Source organism: Pseudophryne corroboree, chromosome 12 (genome assembly GCF_028390025.1).
Source record: "Pseudophryne corroboree isolate aPseCor3 chromosome 12, aPseCor3.hap2, whole genome shotgun sequence".
Classification (NCBI taxonomy): Eukaryota; Metazoa; Chordata; class Amphibia; order Anura; family Myobatrachidae; genus Pseudophryne; species Pseudophryne corroboree.
The window spans coordinates 62,380,114-62,401,537 of record NC_086455.1 but is presented as its reverse complement, the minus strand read 5'-3'; the positions used below and the strand labels follow the sequence as shown (position 1 = coordinate 62,401,537).

General features: G+C 42.2%; 1 protein-coding gene and 1 pseudogene across 2 annotated transcripts in view; one reads left to right on the top strand and one right to left on the bottom strand.

Moving 5' to 3' along the window:
• The window catches only part of CHGA (chromogranin A), a 65,836-nt gene extending 53,337 nt beyond the window's left edge, over window positions 1-12,499 (bottom strand). For both annotated transcript variants that reach the window (XM_063947568.1, XM_063947569.1), the window contains exons 1-5: window positions 12,400-12,499; window positions 12,176-12,275; window positions 11,114-11,160; window positions 5,088-5,181; window positions 2,212-2,280 (exon numbers count right to left, since the gene is read on the bottom strand). In XM_063947568.1, coding sequence (XP_063803638.1) covers window positions 2,212-2,280; window positions 5,088-5,181; window positions 11,114-11,160; window positions 12,176-12,221 — 256 coding nt within the window. In that variant the 5' untranslated portion in view covers window positions 12,222-12,275; window positions 12,400-12,499. The remainder of the gene's footprint in view (window positions 1-2,211; window positions 2,281-5,087; window positions 5,182-11,113; window positions 11,161-12,175; window positions 12,276-12,399) is intronic.
• An 8,587-nt stretch (window positions 12,500-21,086) lies between these two features.
• Window positions 21,087-21,206, top strand: LOC134981451 (5S ribosomal RNA; annotated as a pseudogene).
• The last annotated feature ends 218 nt before the right edge of the window (window positions 21,207-21,424 follow it).

The window sequence follows — 21,424 nt, the reverse complement described above, 5'->3', positions numbered from 1 at the left end:
CGTAGTCCGTAGTGGATGCTGGGCGCCCGTCCCAAGTGCGGACTTCTTCTGCAATACTTGTATATAGTTATTGCTTAAATAAGGTTTATGTTATGATTGCATCAGGGTTATCCGATGCTCTGTTGTTGTTCATACTATTAACTGGGTAAGTTTATCACGAGTTATACGGTGTGATTGGTGTGGCTGGTATGAGTCTTACCCTGGATTCCAAAATCCTTTCCTTGTACTGTCAGCTCTTCCGGGCACAGTTTCCTTAACTGGGGTCTGGAGGAGGGACATGGAGGGAGGAGCCAGTGCACACCAGTATCCTAATTCTTTCTTAAAGTGCCTTGTCTCCTGCGGAGCCCGTCTATTCCCCATGGTCCTTACGGAGTCCCCAGCATCCACTACGGACTACGAGAAATAGATTTACCGGTAAGTAAAATCTTATTATTTACAAATGTCAACAAAAGTGACGTTATAGGGTGGAGATATGGCGAGGTGAGAAAGTTATCCCCTTATGGCTTGTAAAAGTGTACAATTTTTATTCAGGATCAAAATAAAAGGTCAACCTGGAGCACGATAATACACAAGTGTATGTAGTAAGAATGAATCCGTAATGTATAGTTGTTAAAGCAATAATCATATTAATAAGTATATTTCTATTAATTTAAGTCTAGTGCACAAACAAAATGGCAAAAATCACAAATTCTCATACACGAGCTAACACTTAGGGCTTATTCACACATATGCATTGGGAGGGTGGGCAAAATTGCATGTTAATTAAACTTGAAAATGTAATGAACTGCTGCTTTGCCAATACACTATATTGCACTGGAAGTGCTTGATAAAACATGAGCTATAGGACGCGCTGCTTCTAATACAGTATTTTATAATAACTTCCCTGGAAAGATATATATAGTTTGGAGCAGATCAGGGGTTTTAACAAGGTACAGGTGGAAGACATTCTTCAAAGGTAGAGAATTATTAAAACACAGGGACATACGCTGAGACTGGAGGGAGATATGTTCAGAGGAAACTTGAGGAAGCATTACTTCACAGAAAGGGTAGTGGACAAGTGGAATAGCCTCCCATCAAAGGTGGTAGAGGCTTAGGGGGTAATTCAGAGCTGATCGCAGTACCAAATTTGTTAGCAGTTGGGCAAAATCATGTACACTGGCGGGGGGGGGGGGGGGGCAGATGTAACATGTGCAGAGAGAGTTAGATTTGGGTGGGGTGTGTTCAAACTGAAATCTAAATTGCAGTGTAAAAATAAAGCAGCCAGTATTTACCCTGCACAGAAACAAAATAATTACCCTGCACAGAAACAATATAACCCACCCAAATCTAACTCTCTCTGCGCATGTTACATCTGCCACACCTGCAGTGCACATGCTTTTGCCCAACTGCTAACAAATTTGCTGCTACGATCAACTCTGAACCCCCTAAGACAGTAGAGCAATTTAAATACGCCTGGGATAGACACAAGGATCTCCTTACAGAGAACTAAAGATCAAATAGGTTTTGGGGTTATTATAAGGTTAAGAAAGGTGCAGACTGGATGGGCCAAGTGGTTCTTATCTGCCATCAAATTCAATGGGCCGGATGTAATGATGCTCAAGTTTGGCGGCCGTGCAGGATGCTGGCCGAACTCAGACTTTTTTAAAGGGGCAATCACTTTCAAGACATGGCAAAAAAACGCATCCTGCATGGCCACTGAACTATGGCGTCATTACATCCGTCCCCTTGTTTCTTTCATATATATATAATAATGTGCAATAAAAGCAGATTGGTATGGATGAGTCTTTTGTTCCGTATTTCCTGTAGTCTTTGTAAAAAAAAAAAAACAACCCAAAGTCAGATAGGGGTTAATTAGTGAGCTCTATCTGGTCCTTTCTGCACAAAAAAAGAAAAGAAAATGCCACTAATGTCTGGAGAACATTATGGACCGGATGTAATGAAGTCCGACTTGCCCGGAGGTGCAGGTTCCCTGGTTGAACTCAAAACCATGCCTTGTTCATTGGCGCTTAAAAAAAACCTCAGGAACCCGCAAACTCGGATGTCATTGCATCCAGCCCAATAATGTGTTGTCTTAACCATGGAATCCATAATGTCAGTCAGAGACGGCCTGCCTGCAGGACAGCACCTAGTCACACTATTACAATCCACTGACCAAGGTCTCCTGCACTTTCTGTGCAAGTAACATAATATTACACCCAGGGTCATCGTTACCTTGCGCTGCGAGGTCCTGGAGCTCCTTCAACAAATTTTGGTGCCGCAGGATGGAAATAATCCTCTCATCTACAATAAATGTATTAATATATTAGAAGAGATGGTACATTCTAGTTTTTTAGCAAAACTTTCAATAAAAGACAACTGGTATATTCAGATTCTGCTACAGCAATGGTCAAACTACACCCCCATCGTTATCAGCCATTGTATGTCAAGAAAAATGACTACATTTCATTCAGCCCTTTAACAGTCTGGAATGCAGTTCCTTTGGGAAATTATTTCCAGGAGCTGAACTCCATTGCTGCACTCTAGATCTTTAGACAAGCCAGCCAACTAGTCACTTGAAATTGTTAGTATTCAAATATGATTGCAATTGCTACAGGTTTATGGGTTAATATATGTAGTAGGGGAAGCCATTTTGAGAAACTAAGCAATGTATATGAGACCATATGCTAGGGGGCATAGTCATGTCAGAGATCTAACATCATTGGTTCCTAGTGAATGGATAGGCTGCATTATCAGTGATGTCACTGGTTCCTAGGAAAGGAGTTGGCTGCATTCTCAGTGTTGTCACTGCTTCCTAGGAAAGGGGTTGGCTGCATTCTCAGTATTGTCACTGCTTCCTAGGAAAGGGATTGGCTGCATTCTCAGTGATGTCACTGCTTCCTAGGAAAGGGGTTGGCTGCATTCTCAGTGATGCCACTGCTTCCTAGGAAAGGGGTTGGCTGCATTCTCAGTGTTGTCACTGCTTCCTAGGAAAGGGATTGGCTGCATTCTCAGTGATGTCACTGCTTCCTAGGAAAGGGGTTGGCTGCATTCTCAGTGTTGTCACTGCTTCCTAGGAAAGGGGGTGGCTGCATTCTCAGTGTTGTCACTGCTTCCCAGGAAAGGGGTTGGCTGCATTCTCAGTGTTGTCACTGCTTCCTAGGAAAGGGGGTGGCTGCATTCTCAGTGTTGTCACTGCTTCCTAGGAAAGGAATTGGCTGCATTCTCAGTGATGTCACTGCTTCCTAGGAAAGCGGTTGGCTGCATTCTCAGTGATGCCACTACTTCCTAGGAAAGGGGTTGACTGCATTCTCAGTAATGTCACTGCTTCCTAGGAGAGGGGTTGGCTACATTCTTTGTGTTATCACTGCTTCCTAGGAAAGGGGTTGACTGCATTCTCAGTAATGTCACTGCTTCCTAGGAAAGGGGTTGGCTGCATTCTCAGTGTTGTCACTGCTTCCTAGTAAAGGCGTTGGCTGCATTCTCAGTGATGTCACTGCTTCCTAGGAAAGGGGTTGGCTGCATTCTCGGTAATGTCACTGCTTCCTAGGAGAGGGGTTGGCTACATTCTCTGTGTTATCACTGCTTCCTAGGAGAGGGGTTGGCTACATTCTCTGTGTTATCACTGCTTCCTAGGAGAGGGGTTGGCTACATTCTCTGTGTTGTCACTGCTTCCTAGGAAAGGGGTTGACTGCATTCTCAGTAATGTCACTGCTTCCTAGGAGAGGGGTTGGCTGCATTTTCAGTGTTGTCACTGCTTCCTAGGAGAGGGGTTGGCTACATTCTCTGTGTTGTCACTGCTTCCTAGGAAAGGGGTTGACTGCATTCTCAGTAATGTCACTGCTTCCTAGGAAAGGGGTTGGCTGCATTCTCAGTGTTGTCACTGCTTCCTAGGAAAGGGGTTGACTGCCTTCTCAGTGTTGTCACCGCTTGCCTTTCCTTAAATGCTGTTTCAAGTAACCTAAACTTGGGATTAGAGATTTATATCTCATTTCAATGAACTTGAGAAGAGCCTGTTGCTGTTTGTATTAAAATACTGAGGGGTACATTTACTAAAGTGTGTTTTCCAAAAGATGGAGGTGGTGGCCATTGCAACCAATCAGAATCTTGCTATGATTTTCTATAATATACCAAATAAATGATACCTACAATCTGATTGTTAGGGGCAATACTTCTACTTTTGTAAAACCACACTTTAGAACATTTACCCCTAAGAGCATCAGTCTTGCTGCATTTATGTATTACAGAATTGCAACCTCCCAACTAACAGACCTGATGTGATCCATTGTATGAAAAATGTACTTGGCATGTTCTGTAGGCCCATAGGAGTACCAGATCATTATGATAAATTTAATTTGCTCCGGTTCTTCATTCTGTTTATCTTTATTAATATCTGCACATTTTTATTTTTATTTTATTCTCATCATCCTTGCCTTTCACACAAATTTTACCACTAATTTTATAAACCTTATAATACTGTATATCCCATGTTTAGAAAAAAATACATTTTGGGCCAGAATACTGATAGGCATTCAGTTGCTAAATATTTATCAACAAAATCTTTCTTTTCCCAACTACTGTGTTACAAGATACATATTCTGATAGATTAAACTGAGAAAACAGTAACACGTTTTCCCATATGCTGCTGGTCAGATGCGTTGATGCAGCTAGATATTAGGATGCTCAGAAATTATTTGCTTAGGCATTGGCTATTTGTGTTACTGTTACACAAAGAGTATTGCTGTCATTAATATCACAAAATATGTCGTCAAGCGCTGGTTTGTATTTTCTCATCTTGCATTTGATGGTGCTAGCTATCTGCGTGGTTTTTAAAAACACACATGTAAAGGCAGATGTAACTACAGTACATTTGTGTGTTAGTGGATGGTCCAGAAAATGTGCGTGGTCGAAACGATACTGTACAAACGTCCAAACAAAGTTCAACCTACTTCTACTATAGAACCATTCCCTTCATTACATTAAAGTTTTCCAGCCTGGCTTCATGAAAGGGTGTCTGCACTGTGCCTTCTCGCTTTCATACATAAACCTTAATGTTTGTCGAGACAATGATTTTTCATCTGAGAAGAACCTGAACAGGTCACAGTACTCACCTCCTCGTAGCGTTTCCAGACAATCCTGGCTAACGGGGACAGGATTGGGTTTGGACAGAGTGCCTGAAATGACTTCCACAACGCATTTCATCACCTGACAGAAGACAGAGGACAAGACTTAACAATGAACATTCCCATAGTCACAATATGGAACCTGCACTTTATTGAGACACAGGTATTTGTACAAAGAGAAATTGTAACCCACAGCAACCAGTCACATCTGTCAGTTTGTACTAAAGTTTCAAAAAGAATATCGGTTCAGTGAATGTTTTACAGAAGCATCAGTGATTCCAATGCTTGGTTGCACTAGTTGTGCATTTACACATCAGTGAGAGCAGTATTCAGAAGAAAGTGAAAGTTATCATTTGCTGAGAGACCCATTATAAACAACCAAACAGGAGGTTAAAATATCAATAGGATTAAGTTAAATATAGAACAGGAGCAGCTGACCTCCCCATTCATGTGGATATAATAATTCTACATACTCCTACTAAATTGGGAGGAGCTGTTCCTGTAGCATTTACTTTGGTCGTATCCCACTGGGATAGCCATTGAGAAGCTTTTAAAACATTGAGGGTATCTCTATTGATGGGGGTACAAATCAAAAGAGGGGCATAAAACAATTTTAAAAGACATTACATTGACTTGGAAAACTATACTAGGGAGACGGTCTTCATGGAGGGTAGAAAATGTGGCACAACAGGAATATTCCTAAAGGAGCATACACACGGTGCGATGTTTGCTTCCGATTTTGACTATATAGTCAAAATCATAAGAAAAGTTAGCACATATCGTACCAGGGGTGGGGGGTGGTAATTCAGACTTGAATGTAGCAGCAAATTTGTTAGCAGTTGGGCAAAACCATGTGCACTGCAGGGGGGGAGGGGGGACGGGGTGGACGTAGATATAACATGTGCAGAGAGAGTAGATTTGGGTGTGGTGTGTTCAAACTGAAATCTAAATTACAGTGTAACAATAAAGCAGGCAGTATTTACTCTGCACAGAAACAAAATAACCCACCCAAATCTTACTCTCTCTGCAAATGTTATATCTGCCACACCTGCAGTGCACATGGTTTTGCCCAACTGCTAACAAATTTGCTGCTACGATCAGGACTGAATTACCCCCAGTGTGTATACAGCTTGCGATACCGATGTGTGCTTCTGCGGGTCGGTATCGTAAGAAGAAATAGACCGTGCAGGCATTGCAATTTTGACTATATTGTGTACTATCTAGTTTCTAGTAGTATAGGCACAATTGTATATAGTCAAAATCACACCATGTGCACAGTCAATATCGGTGGTTCTGGGCTCCAGGGAGTTCAAGAGAAATCGCATAGTAAAAATTGACACAGTCAAAATCTCACTGTGTGTACCTTAAGATCAGGATTCCAAAGTTGAGGACAGGACAATAAGAAAACTCACTAGGGTGGCTACAAAGAGGCATACAGCAACATTAAGGAAGGAATATGTGTTAGGACTTGGTTACTTCTTGCGTGTGAGTACAACCTCTAGTATACAGCAGGTTTGGTCTATGGGGTAGTGGCAAAACGGAAGCCATTTTCCACAAAAACAAGGAAACATTTAAGCCCATATGAGCAAAAAAAATACAATCAATAGCAGAAAAACAAGCAGAAAAATGCCTTATGGTCTGATGAGACCAAGGATGAACATTTTGACCCTAATTCTAAAAGATCTGTCTGGCACTGACAACACATCACATTGCCCAGAGAACATAGTACCAATAGTGACGCATAGTGGTGGCAGCATCATGTTCTGCAGCAGCTTCTCTGCAGCCGGGACATGGTCTCTAGTCAGCAGAATAATGATGACCTTCAAATATCTGTGCATTTTGGATCTACCCCATGCTGCCGTGTCAAAACGACGAAGAGGAATTTCCCATTCCAAAGATCACATCTAAGTCAGCCAAATAATGGCTTGAGAAAAGGAAGATCAGAGTCTTGGAATAGCTCAGATAGATTTTGAACTTTTTTGGGACAGTCTGGCTATGCGAAATTGACAGAGACTTATTCAGAAAGACTCACTGCTGTAATAAAGGCTAGAGATGCTTTCATAACGTATTAGTCTAGGGTGTGCACATTTATACAACCAGGGTTTTGTAGTTTATTTTTTATCGTCACTTTCTTCCTAGGAGTGATATGATGTATCTTGGTTTCAGACGTTACATCACGAACACCAGCTGATTCAATGATTGTATTTGGGTCCGTATTGGAGCTTCAGACAGGGCAGATTTCAGAGGATCTCCAGCGTAAACTAGCTTTTAGTTTACTTTACTATTTTGTTTAAATAAAGTGTGCTCCAATTGCGGCAGCAGGATCTTAGGAGCCTCTTTGCAAGCATGGGCCAGTCAGACTCTGCAGTATGTGCAATCAAAATTTGGTTGTGGATTAAAAGCTCAACATTCTCTAGATAGACAGTCAATATGTCGACACCAGATGATCGACAGGGTCAAATAGTTGACAGATGGTCGACATTGACTTATGTTGACAGGGTCAATAAGTCGTTAGGGGGAGGGTTAGGTTTAGGGGAGAGTTAGGTTTAGGGTTAAAATAAATGGGGAAAAAAAGAGTCTACACACATTTTCCCTGTTATTTTAACCCTAATCCCAACCCTAAACCTAACCCTCCCCCTGATGCCTAACCATAACCCTGGCCCTAGTGCCTAATTCTAACTGTCCCCTTCCACAGCCTAACCCTAACCCACCGCCATCTGCCTTACCCCAACCGTCCCCCCCGACAGCCTAACCCTAACCCTCCGCCATCTGCCTTACCCCAACCGTCCCCCCTGACAGCCTAACCCTAACCCTCCGCCATCTGCCTTACCCCAACCGTCCCCCCCGACAGCCTAACCCTAACCCTCCGCCATCTGCCTTACCCCAACCGTCCCCCCCGACAGCCTAACCCTAACAATCCGCCATCTGCCTTACCCCAACCATCCCCTCCGACAGCCTAACCCTAACCCTCTGCCATCTGCCTTACCCCAACCGTCCCCCCCGACAGCCTAACCCTAACCCTCCGCCATCTGCCTTACCCCAACCGGCCCCCCCGACAGCCTAACCCTAACCCTCCGCCATCTGCCTTACCCCAACCGTCGCCCCCGACAGCCTAACCCTAACCCTCCGCCATCTGCCTTACCCCAACCGTCCCCCCCGACAGCCTAATCCTAACCCTCCCCCAAGTGACTAACCATAACTCTAAACCTATAAATCGTGAGGAAATACGTGTCAACCTTTTTTTTTGTCTGCCATTTGCCTGTCGACCTTTTAACCCTGTCGACCTTTTGACCCTCGACATCTGGTGTCGATCTATTGACTGTCTATCTTCCATCCAGATATCTCAAAATTCAATGTATCTAATTTATCGATGAATGGAGAGAATGAGGGTTTTTGGCCCAGATACACAATGTTTTTTTGTATAACTTGGTTCAACATATGTTGTTAGTAGACGAGATGCGCCTGTGTGCAGTCTGCTTAATTATGATGAACTCTCGAAATATCAACATATATTAGTTACTGTGATGAAGAACTCTTTCACGTTTCTTGCACTGCCCTTAGCGTTTTGTCACATGTAATGCTCACGATGCCATTAAAGATATTTCTTCTTAGACCTCTTCACCTCTGCTCATCATGAAAATGAGTTGGAGAAAGTGGACTAATCTGTGATCGTTATGAGAAGAATCACAGTGGCTGATTAACATTCATCACTATCTGCATTAATTCTAGTGCCTTGCATTGTATTAACAAGCCCTAGATCTGTCAGCTGGAACAGAGAATTGGTTTACAGAACCTGTCCAGGAAGATTACACTTTGGTGCGCTGTATTGGCAATTATGTATTTTATACAGTCCTAGACTTTATTGACCTGAATTGCTACAATACTTTAATGGCAGATGTCCTTAGCCACCAACAAAGTTTTTTATTCAGAGTAAAAGGCGCAGCAGAAATGTAATATACAGGAGCCAGGACTTCAGGGCTGACATATAAAGACTAGTTCTGGGTTAGGGCTCCACTTTCTGGTATAAGAGACTGAATGCAGCAAGTTCATATATTTAAAGGGGAGCTTTCCACTTCTAATTAGGTTATACTGTATTTATGGATGATGGTCAACTGTAAATTTTGGCATGAGAAAATGGTGTAGAGTCTGAGGGGGAAAGACCACCAACAAAACTGGTGTGAGGTTAATAAAACAGCCTAATTTATGGTGAATACCCCATTTAATCTTACATGAAGTCTATTGTATCTTACATCATATATTAATACATACTATACATGCTACATTCTAAGTAGTAATTATCTGCAGCTCACTCTTTCATCTGCATAAATAAAAAAGGTTCTTGCACTAGTTAAGCCTATTTGGCTAGGTTTCCACTAATCTGCTTCTTAGCAAGGCTGCTTCCTATCTCCTCACAAGTCAGTGACACGGGCAAACTTTAACAGATATATGGCAGCAAGCAGTGAGCAACTAACAGTTGGCAGAACGGTACTGTTCTGACCACTGTGTAAATTAGTATAGCGAGTCCACCCTACATGTCCAAATATTGTATTTGTTAAGCTTTTCTTTCACTTTATACCTATAATGCCATGTTCTATTAGATAACTGCCTCTTTTCCAATGCAATTACAGTTACTGGGCCCCTTGACACAATAAAATGTCACAGTGTATGCTGCATGATATCGACATATTAAACAACACTGTATGAGTTTAAACGTATTTATTTATTACCAGTTATATATACATCACATACATATTCCGCAGCACTGTACAGAGAATATTTGGCCATTCACATCATTCCCTGCCCCACGTACATGTACACAAATTCACGCTAGAGTTAATTTTGTTATGAGCCAATGAACCTACCAGTATATTTTTGGATTGTGGGAGGAAACCAGAATACCCAGAGGAAACCTATGCAAGCACGGGGAGAATATACAAACTCCACACAGTTAGGGCCATGGTGGGAATTGATCCCAGGACATCAGTGCTTTGCGCCTGTAATGCTAACCATTACACCATCCATGCTGCCATATTGGTTATGTTTAATGTATTTCTCTCTCATATCTTGTAATGCCCTCAAAGCTTTACAGGTAATGGAAATAATTAGGACTTGGCTTATATCAGAGGTAAGTACTTTGGGGTTCTGCTGGCATGCTGAACTTATATATTATAAATATGCACAGAAAATACATGGTAAAGACCATTAAAAGTACACAACAATTGGATCAATAATTAAAAGGCACCAAATAAAAGGAGCTTATCTCTTATCTCGCTACAACATTAATGTGATGTATGTAACGTGCAATAATATTTCTTTTTCACAAAACTTAAAGTCACTGTACAATGAAAATCCAGTATGGCTGCAGAAGTAATGTACTGAAACATTAAATTAAATAATATATTACTTGATACAATAGATAGATATTACTATAGTGAAAATACCTTTATGACAACCAATAGTAACCCATTTTCTAACCTTACAAGAAACATGACAGCTAGAATGTGTTTGTTAAGGTTTACAGCAACTTGTTAAACAGTTGTCTGTGCAGCAGTTTTAAAGAAATGACCCCCAAGATTTTTAAGTTCAAAATATTTCCATTTATGTCGTTGCATTTTACTGTGATTACTAAATTTATCAGTAGCAAGATCACTGTGTCTTGTTGTACTAGGACACAATATCTGCATTACATGAAGGTGGACAAAATTATACAGTGGAAAAATCAGAACATACTGTCTACCTATATCACATATCTCAGTGTAATTCAAAGACTGAAAATCCTAATGAAATCCAAATGGCCGTTGGGTGATCATGGGATTGTATTGGGAATTAGCAGGCATTTGGCAGCATAGAAATGTTATAGTATGGGTTACAAGATCCTGCTGTGTTGTATCAGCTTAATATTCAAAGCCAGTGCAGGTCACCCTTAAAGCTGTCTTGTGAATGCTTGTTAGAGCTATATCATATGATTATTATGACACTATATGAGTTATTCACGATAAATTTTAACTCCTTACCTTAGTGTCATCCTCACTACCCAGACTGGACACAGGAAGAGAGAACACTGGAAAAATGTCAAAACAAGCATGATTATAATGAGGAAAGCCGCAAACCGATGTTTATGCTTTCAATGCTATAATACAAAGTGTATCAACTCAACATTATCCATATAGAGTTAAATAAACCAGGCAAAGGATGTTTGAAACATGACAATGTACAGAGATAAAATGTAAGACAAAATCAGACCTGGGTCGTCCCCCCTCTCCCCCTCCCCCCCCTTCATAAATTCTTATTCTCCCTGAGTAGCAGTATTGGGTCATTCAAACCTTGTCACCAGAAATGACAATGTATTCTTAAAAGCACCACTGCCTAGAAGATGGTTCAAATGTGCCGGACCACTTTGATGGGACAGTAGAACCCCAATAAATGGATGCACAGGCCAAACAATTTACTGGCCTTGTCCCATATAGATGTTCCCTCGCAACTACAAATATATGCCTGGCTTAGCCATTTGGGGTACAGGGCTATAAATGCACCAGCTTATGTCCTAACGTGGTGGTTTGGTTTATGGGGTTTTATAGAAACCAAGAATTAAGCAGGTAATAATAATTCTAATTAAGCAGGTAATAATACATCTCTATAAATATCCTAAATAATAACGCTGACTAAAGCATGTTCCCAATATGCACCCCATCACGAATATGACTGGTCAATGACACCTCTATCATACATGGGCACTATCCAGTTATAGATACTGACTGTGGCACGTATAAACATGGCATGGTCTTCCTCTAGCATTATATACGTTTCCCTGAGAAATGCGATTGCTAAATCAGTGAACGTGTATTCCCCCCATGCAGCATGCTACATACACAGGAATATATGGAGGGAAGTAAAACATTACTCTAAGGTGACCTTGGTTATTAGAGGTGGCTTTTTGGAGGTATATTCATTCCTCTGTGCATCCCCCTGTCTAATTCTATCCAGCAATGCCTATAGCAGGCAGGCTGCAATACAATCAGGCGTCGCTGTCCTTGGTGCTGAAAGGACAGACACTGCGGAAACCCCATCCCTCTTACCTTGTGCAGCACACAGGGCTAATGCCAGAACCCCTATATAAATCATTCTCAGCTGACGTCTGGGCTAAAGGGTGCAGTCCTTTGTTCCAGTGCCCAACTCCTAAATAGGAGAAAATGGAGGGGTTAAAAAAGAATATGACTTGGGTCTTGGGAAGCAGGCTGCTGCTGCTGCTGACAGAATACCGTCTGCAGTGTCTGCTTAATAAGACCAGAAATAGAAGTACCTTGTATATCTCCCTTTGCTGGCTTCCTCTGGTTAGACACTGTGCACTGCAGCACTCCAGCTTATATACCTCTGCCCCTGTGGAAGTGACATCACAGCAGACCTCCCCCCACACACACTTTCTGCCACCCAAGAGGAGGGGGGTGAGCTCAGTCAGTGCAAGAGGGGAGTAAGAACAGGTTTAGATTGCATGGGTGACATGGACATGTTAGCAGGCGGAGAGTTTCATTTGCACCACCCAGCCAAAAGCTGCTGCAGAGCAAACTGCATGCTTATATAATATTATGTGGTAAGTGCATATCTTTTAACATGATTAAAAATTAAAAAAAAGACACCTTACAGGCAAATGAGCCACTAAATCCAGCCTTGGTTCTTTCCAAAGCTTGAAAGAGAAACAAAAAAAAAAAATACAGTGACTGGAGATGGGAGATACAGGGTCCACAAACCTTCAATTACACTCATTTTAATTCCACGTGTAATCCAAATGGATTCACAACAATCAGCACTATCCAAATCCACTCTATGCCTTGGAGGCGACCTGCAGCTGTCTCTAGCCTGGTGATGGCTGGTGATAATAATCATAATTAGCTTAATTAGCGTGGTACATTATTATTATTTCATTTGGATAACAAATCTTTTTCCTTGTATATACTTGCTGGTGACTGAATGGGACATATACAACTGATATGTTTAGGAACCCTATTTATTTGTTAAACCAAACACCCAGCGACATTACATTTTCTAATTACTATTTTCTATATTTTGCTCCCAACACCAAAACGTCCCTTCATTCCTCACATATTATGCTGCACAACATTCATCCAGCTCAGTAGTTCACAAACTACGAGCCTAATTCAGACCTGATCGCTCCTCTGCGAATTTGCAGAGGTTTGCGATCAGATATCCGCCACCCAGACAGAGTGAAAAAACGCCCTGTGCAAGACTGCGTACGCCGTGTGAAAAGCTTTGCAAACGTCAATCAGTTACGAATCTGAACGCAACTTACCATCGAATGATTTTTCCAGCCTGTATGAAGCCCAGGACCTAAACCTACAATGCGATAGAAACAGGTTGATTGGGCCAGAGCTGACATCCCACACCCTCCCTGAAAACGCTTGGAAACGCCTGCGTTTTTCATAACACTCTCAGAAAATGGCCAGGTACCACCCCCAAAGGCCCGCTTCCTGTAAATTAACTTGTGTTCGCCTAGCAATCAAAAGAGACATTGAATTCTTTTGCAGTTTGGCTTAGCGCGTGCGCATTACAATCCGTACGCATGCGCAGTCAATCAATAATTTGACACCATGCGAATTCGCACAACCGTGATCAGGTCTGATTTAGGCCCTTGGTCTTCAAAGACACCCAACAGTTCATGGGGCAGATGTATTAAGCCTGGAAAAGGCATAAGGAAGTGATAAACCACTGATATATGCAAGGTGATAAACGCACCAGCCAATCAGCTCCAAACTGTTAATTTACATATTGGAACTGATTGGCTGGTGCATTATCACCTTGCACATATCACTGTTTTATCACTTCCTTATGCCTTCTCCAGGTTAATACATCTGCCCCCATGTTACCTAGCAAATGCACAGGTGTAGTCATTACACACTGATACATTTAATTATATACTTGTGATACTGGGGCTGATGTATTAGCCTGGAGAAGGCATTAGGAAGTGATAAACCAGTGATAAGTGCACGGCGATAAACGCACAAGTCAATCACCTCCGAACTGTTAATTTACATATTGGAGCTGATTGGCTGGTGCGTTTATCACCGTGCACTTATCACTGGTTTATCATTTCCTTATGCCTTCTCCAGGTTAATACATCTGCCCCTCTGTGAGGAGACCTGGAACATGTGAACTGTTGGGGTCCTTGAGGACGGGGTGTGGAATCTACTGTATCTAGCTTGTCTGCTCCTGGAAGGTTTACACCAGTGGTACCTAAACTCAGTCCTCAAGGACCCCAGCAATTCACGTTTCCCAGGTCCCCTCTCAGAATCGCAAGTGAAATAATTAGCTCCACATGTGGATCTTTTAAAATGTGTCAGTGAGTAATGAATACACCTGTGCACCTGCTGGGTGATCTGGAAAACATGAACTGTTGGAGGTCCTTAAGGACAGAGTTTGGGAACGACTGGGTTACACCATTAATTGACAGATATCTATGATCAATGCAGTAACGGTATTTATCATATTTACAACAAACTGATCAGACCAACGACACAGTAAGAATTGGATTGGTTGCTATCGGTTACAGAATTTTCCTTGTGAATACATTTTCTTAAATATCCCACAGTAGTTACTATATACGAGCAGGGGCAGATTGGGATTGAAAATCAGGCCGGGAAATTTATAGATGCTTCCCTAATGGGGGCAGGGTCTGTTGTGGGGGTGGAGTCTGTTGAGAGGGATGGATTCCTCCTTTTAGGGTCTGATTCTGAGTTGGGCGCAGTTGCGGCCTTCCTTGCATGCATTTGTTGCTGCAGTTGCGTCTGTGACTTTATGCTAATGACTCTACAATGCACTTCTCTGGTGTACATCCAAATATGCAAGGATAAAGATGCTAGTGTCTACAGATGCTGCAATCATGCTTTATGAGTCTTTAGACGCCACAATCGGTCGCACCAATGTAACTTTCACCAGCCCTATGCTAGGTGCAGATCACCCATCTGAGAACGACCGTCAATGTGAACAATACCACATAACCACATACAGATGGAGCCACGCTCATTGAGCGCAGCTACATTGCAGGTGGGGGCGTCCAGCATGAAGCGCGCCCAGGCACACTGGCGAGCGCACAGAGATGCTCCCATACACTTTGAATGGGGCGTGTACGCGTCCCATTCGTGCCCGGGAGTCCATCTCACTGGCCGCACTCAGTCACAGATGGCGACACGATTAGAGTGGCTCCTTCTGTAGGTATGCCCAACACATTTCTAATGCACTTCTTTGTGCGTGTGTCTGACTCGGCACTGCAACTGTACGAACACCATAAGCGCAGATTAAAAACATTGCATAAGAAAAAAATAAAACACATTGGCCCCCACAGGAAAAACCACACACATTGGCCGCCACAGATAACAATAAAACAAATTGGCCCTCACAGGAGAAATAAATAAATGTATAATACAGCATTTGGTATTACAATTTGTTTCACATTTCCACTGCTGTTTGAAAGCCCAGTAACACCAAGAGGTTTCATAATTCTTGGGAGGGGGCGGATAGGGATCGGAAAGTGGCCCCACATGGAAAAATTTGTGGAAGTGACCTCACATGGTCAGCACAAGAGGCATACCGTGTAACCATGGTGGCAGCACCACCCGTCATGTCAACAAACAAAACAGGCCCCACATGCACATAGGCCCAACGGAAAATTTCCTGTTGGGACCTCTGCTAAAAATGGGACCTCCCGTTCCTTCTGACTTTTTGGGTTTTAAGCTGGAGGTGTTACAAAGATTGCAAGCACATACTGTATGAGTCGACTTCTGAGTTTTCTAGTCTTACATATGTGTCTGATTTCTAAGGAGGAAAAAAGTGCCATGTAATCTAATTAAAGTGATATTATGCTAAAATTCTACTAATCAATAAATGCTAAATATATTTGTTGAACTTTTATTTATTTATTTTAAAAAAAACTTTCATATTTATACAGTGTTTTATTCAATTACTGACAGAAACATTCAGGGACGGACTTGGGTCATGAAGTAGTCCTGGCACATCACTGTGTTGTCATGCGTAACAAGGGAGGCTTGGTGTCATGAGTCACCAGAGGGCATGGCCTCACAAAACACTCCCATCTATCTGTCTACCGGCTGCAGATGTGTGGGAAGGAGGGCGGTTGGCTGAGCAAAGAGCCAAAATGCTGCTGTGCTCCGCCAGCCTGCTCTCTGTGTGGCCAGACCGCCCCATTCAGTCATCGCCTTTTCTGTCATTTGCCAGATGGCCAGTCTGGCCGTGGACACATTGTACAGACACATGACACTTGAAGCACACTGTACAAACTATGGGGCAGATGTATTAACCTGTAGAAGGCATAAGGAAGTGATATGTGCAAGGTGATAAATGCACCAGCCAATCAGTTCCAATATGTAAATTAACAGTTAGGATCTGATTGGCTTGTTCCTTTATCACCTTGCACATATCACTGGTTTATCACTTCCTTATGCCTTCTCCAGGTTAATACATCTGCCCCTATGGGTGCAGCGGCCACATATACTAGTGGCAGTAGTGGTGATTTTAACAATTTTTAGCATGGTTGGCAACCCAGATCCAGTTTACAAAATTGTGAAAGTGTCCAATAAATTAAAGGTTTAAGTTTATTATGTGGAGACTACTTAAGCTACTGATAGAGTAAAAGCCGCGTTTTAACTAACATGACTCCATTTTGTGTGTGTCTTCAATTGCTAGAAAGGAGTGAAATGCATAATGTATGAAAAAGTCCTGTTTTTAAAGACAATTAGATTTCATTAAGGACTCATGCGGCATAAATCCTTTTTTGCATATTTAATTTTAACTAGTTAGATCCACAAGATATATGGTTATACAGGTTGAGTATCCCTTATCCAAAATGCTTGGGACCAGAGGAATTTTGGATATCGGATTTTTCTGTATTTTGGAATAATTGCATACCATAACGAGATATTATGGTGATGGGACCTAAATCTAAGCACAGAATGCATTTATGTTTCATATACACCTTATACACACAGCCTGAAGGTCATTTTAGCCAATATTTTTTATAACTTTGTGCATTAAACAAAGTGTGTGTACATTCACAGAATTCATTTATGTTTCATATACACCTTATACACACAGTCTGAAGTTCATTTAATACAATATTTTTAATAACTTTGAGTCTTAAACAAAGTTTGTGTACACTGAGCCATCAAAAAACAAAGGTTTCACTATCTCAGTCTCACTCAAAAAAGTCCGTATTTCGGAATATTCCGTATTTCGGAATATTTGGATATGGGATACTCAACCTGTACTAAAGATAACATTATGTTAAAGAATGTAGACTAATTCTATTTTTCAGGTGTTCATTGTCAAATGTATCTTGTCCAAGGCAAATGAATATCTTTGTATACTATAAATAGTGATTCCGTTAATTAACGTGTTTTATGTTGTTTAGAAAAATGTAGTTATTTTGCGTAGTAATAATTTAGCCAATATTAATAAGTTAGCCAATACTGCTCTCTACTGCCATGATTTTTCTAATGTATATGTAAGTTTGGAACTTGTTGATGCATGGGCAGTTTGAAATCAGATAACAAATAAGAACCTAAATAACCCTTTGCACTCAATAAATTATTCCAGAGTGATTTTGAAAATACACAAAGCTGGTTGTGTCAATCCACTCTCTGTGGCCACATCTGTATGCTGATCTGAGACTGTTACTGCTTGTTGTAATTCGGTGAACAGAAGGCCCAGCTTTATCACTACCATTGAAGATCCCAGGTGATGGACCTAGCCTCTTCTTCACACAAGGGGCAGACGTAGGGGTTAATGGCTGCACCCAAGGCCAATTTTATCATTTTCATTTTTTGGTTATAAGACCTCATTTGGCCATTTAATATAATATAATATAATAATAAAAAGCCATATGCTATGACATTTGATTTTATTTTTTACAACTTACAGGGGCAGTCGGTCCATGTCCTACCCATCTTCAGCCAACTCAAGAGAACACATGGTATGCAATAGGCTGACTGTAATAAAACAAGTATTTGATTGCCCCTTCATCCACTTCAAGTGGCACCCCTAGGCACATGCCTAATGGGAAACTCACCACTGGCTGTTTATGGGCAGTACAGTTTTCCATATTTCACCATTATTTCCAACTGCAGAATGACTGGAGGCTGTGGGGAATCCCAGTAAAGACCAATAGAACCCTTTTAATGAACCATCAGCAATGAAGAAATAGGGAGGCAGCAGTGGTACTCACAGAGCAGGACCACCTTATAAAGATAAAGCAGTACCAAGAAACCGGTCAAAGTAAGGGCCTCATTTAGAGAAGGGTGTATGGCAATGTTTATGGTGTAAGTATATGCCTTTCCATGCTGCTATTGCATACCAAAATACTTGCTGTATCCACATTTGTTTGTATCTTAGACTTGCGTATTTCTGGAGTGTTAGAGTACAACTGAATCTGCATATGAGCGGCCGTTGCTCTTTTCCATGGCAAGTTTCATTGTGCAACTATACAGACTCAGTCACACACAGATATACTGTAAAGTGACACATATCAATTTAATCAGCACTGTCTCTTGGTGCATCCTAGTTGCATCGCATTGCGACTAAGATGCGATTTCGAGAATAAAAGACGTCCATTGCTGGCGGAGTTGCAAGGGACCGGACAGCTCATTCGTGCCAGGCATCTCCTGCTGCGTGGCGTATTAAGGCAATTTGTATGAGGAAACATCTGTAAGTACACTTTGTGCACACATGGGGAAATGGCTTGCAAGATGACATGCATCGAATTGAATCTTCCCCAAAGAGTCATTTCTGAAAATGGAAAAATGCAGCAGCTCAAAGGACGGTTCTTATTGTTTTGTGACATCATGCCCCCATTTTCTACATGAGTGCCCCTTTAGCAGATCACAATGGTGTGTGTAATGCAACTACATCTGGTGAGACCAGCTAGATGGAACAGGGAGGTGTTTTTGATGAATACAATGCACCCCTATGTGTGTGTGTGTGTGTGTGTGTGTGTGTGTGTGTGTGTGTGTGTGTGTGTGTAGCAGTTTCTGTCCTCATGAAGAGGACAGAAACTGCTACAAATCCAGCCAACCAGATGGTATGTTGAAGGAGTGTGAGTGAGAAAGTGTGTGTGTGTGTGTGTGTGTGTGTGTGTGTGTATCTATCTGTCTATGTGTATGTGTATCTACAGTATGTATGTGTGTATCTATGTGTATATGTAGAAGGCAGTGTATATGGATATGGCACTGTGGGACAATGTGTATCTGGCACTGTGGGGCACTGTGTATCTGGCACTGTGGGGCACTGTGTATCTGGCACTGTGTATCTGGCACTGTGGTACACAGTGTATCTGGCACTGTGGAGCATATCTGGCACTGGAGGCATATGTGTATCTGGCACAGTGGGGGCGTATCTGGCTCTGTGGGGGCATATATGGCACTGCTGGGGTCATTTGTGTATCTGACACTGTGGGGCATTTGTGTTTCTGGCACTGTGGGGCATTTGTTTATCTGTCACTGTTGGTCATTCGTGTATCTGGCACTGTGGGGCATTCATGTATCTGGCACTGTGGGGGCATATCAGGCACTGTAGGAGCATACTGTATCTGGCACGGTGGGGGCATATGTGCATCTGGCACTATTGGGGTGATGTGTATCTGGCCCTCCATATGTGTATCACGCCCCCATTTTCATTGTCCACGCCCCATGTAGCATTTGGCCACACCCGCAGACACAGTACCACTAAGACGTTTTTTCTACATGCACTACTGGTGGGAGCGGGGGCATAATTTGTATAAATGGCACTTCTGAGGGCATTATATATAACCGGCGCTACTACAGGGGCTATTATGTGTATAACTGGGGCTACTACAGGGGCTATTATGTGTATAACTGGGGCTACTACAGGGGCTATTATGTGTACAATTGGTGCTACCACAGGGGCTATTATGTGTATAACTGGTGCTACCACAGGGGCTATTACGTGTATAACTGGTGCTACCACAGGTGCTATTATGTGTAGAACTGGCGCCACTACAGGGGCTATTATGTGTATAACTGGTGCTACCACAGGGGCTATTATGTGCATAACTGGTGCTACCACAGGGGCTATTATGTGTATAACCAGCACTGCCACAGGGGCTATTATGTGTATAACTGGCGCCACTACAGAGTCTATTATGTGTATAACTGGTGCTACTACAGGGGCTATTATGTGTATAACCGGCGCTACCACAGGGGCTATTATGTGTATAACCAGCGCTACCACAGGGGCTATTATGCGTATAACCGGCGCCACTACTGGGGACATTATGTGTATAAACAGCACTACTATGCACAGGTGAATAATGTTAATAAGATTGTGCTACTGTGTGGCGTAGTTTGAAATGGTAGTACTATTGTGTGGCCACGCCCCTTCCTTGTGAGACCATACCCTTTTTTAGCACACTGTCCCTTTGTAAAATATGGGAGGGGCCAAATTTATCATTTGCAGGGGGTACCAAACACCCTAGCACCGGCCCTGTGCCTAGGTATATTTATCTGCACCGCCGTGTGCGACAGTTGTATATGATGTGGACTATGGGGGTAATTCCAAGTTGATCGCAGCAGGATTTTTGTTAGCAATTGGGCAAAACCATGTGCACTGCAGGGGAGGCAGATATAACATGTGCAGAGAGAGTTAGATTTGGGTGGGGTGTGTTCAATCTGCAATCTAATTTGCAATATAAAAATAAAGCAGCCAGTATTTACCCTGCACAGAAACAAAATAACCCACCCAAATCTAACTCTTTCTGCACATGTTATATCTGCCTCCCCTGCAGTGCACATGGTTTTGCCCTATTGCTAAAAAAAAATCCTGCTGCGATCAACTTGGAATTACCCCCTATAAACGATGAGCACCACCGAGTGCAAGGTTTGGTTCTATCAGTGACCTCAAGAGGTACATGGTATTTGACCTATGTACAGTCAGCATATGTTTTGAAATTTATACAGCCATACTGCACTGGGAATGCCCAATGCCCGTCCGATCTTGGAAGCTAAGCAGTGTTGGGCCTGGTCAGTACTTGGATGGGAGACCACCTTGGAATACCAGGTGCTGTACCTTATTGACCTTAATACTTGACTTCTTTCACACGTTTCTCTATTGGGCAGTTTTGGTCAGTGATTACCTGTACATAAACTGGCCCTCTGGCGGTACCCCTTATTGATTTATTATAACCTTTTTTTGACAATGAGGTTGATCTGCTCTTCAGCCAGTCTGATGTTTGCCTAGACCTATTCTCCAGGAGTAGGAGCAGTACTTACCTATTTTGATTATTTTTG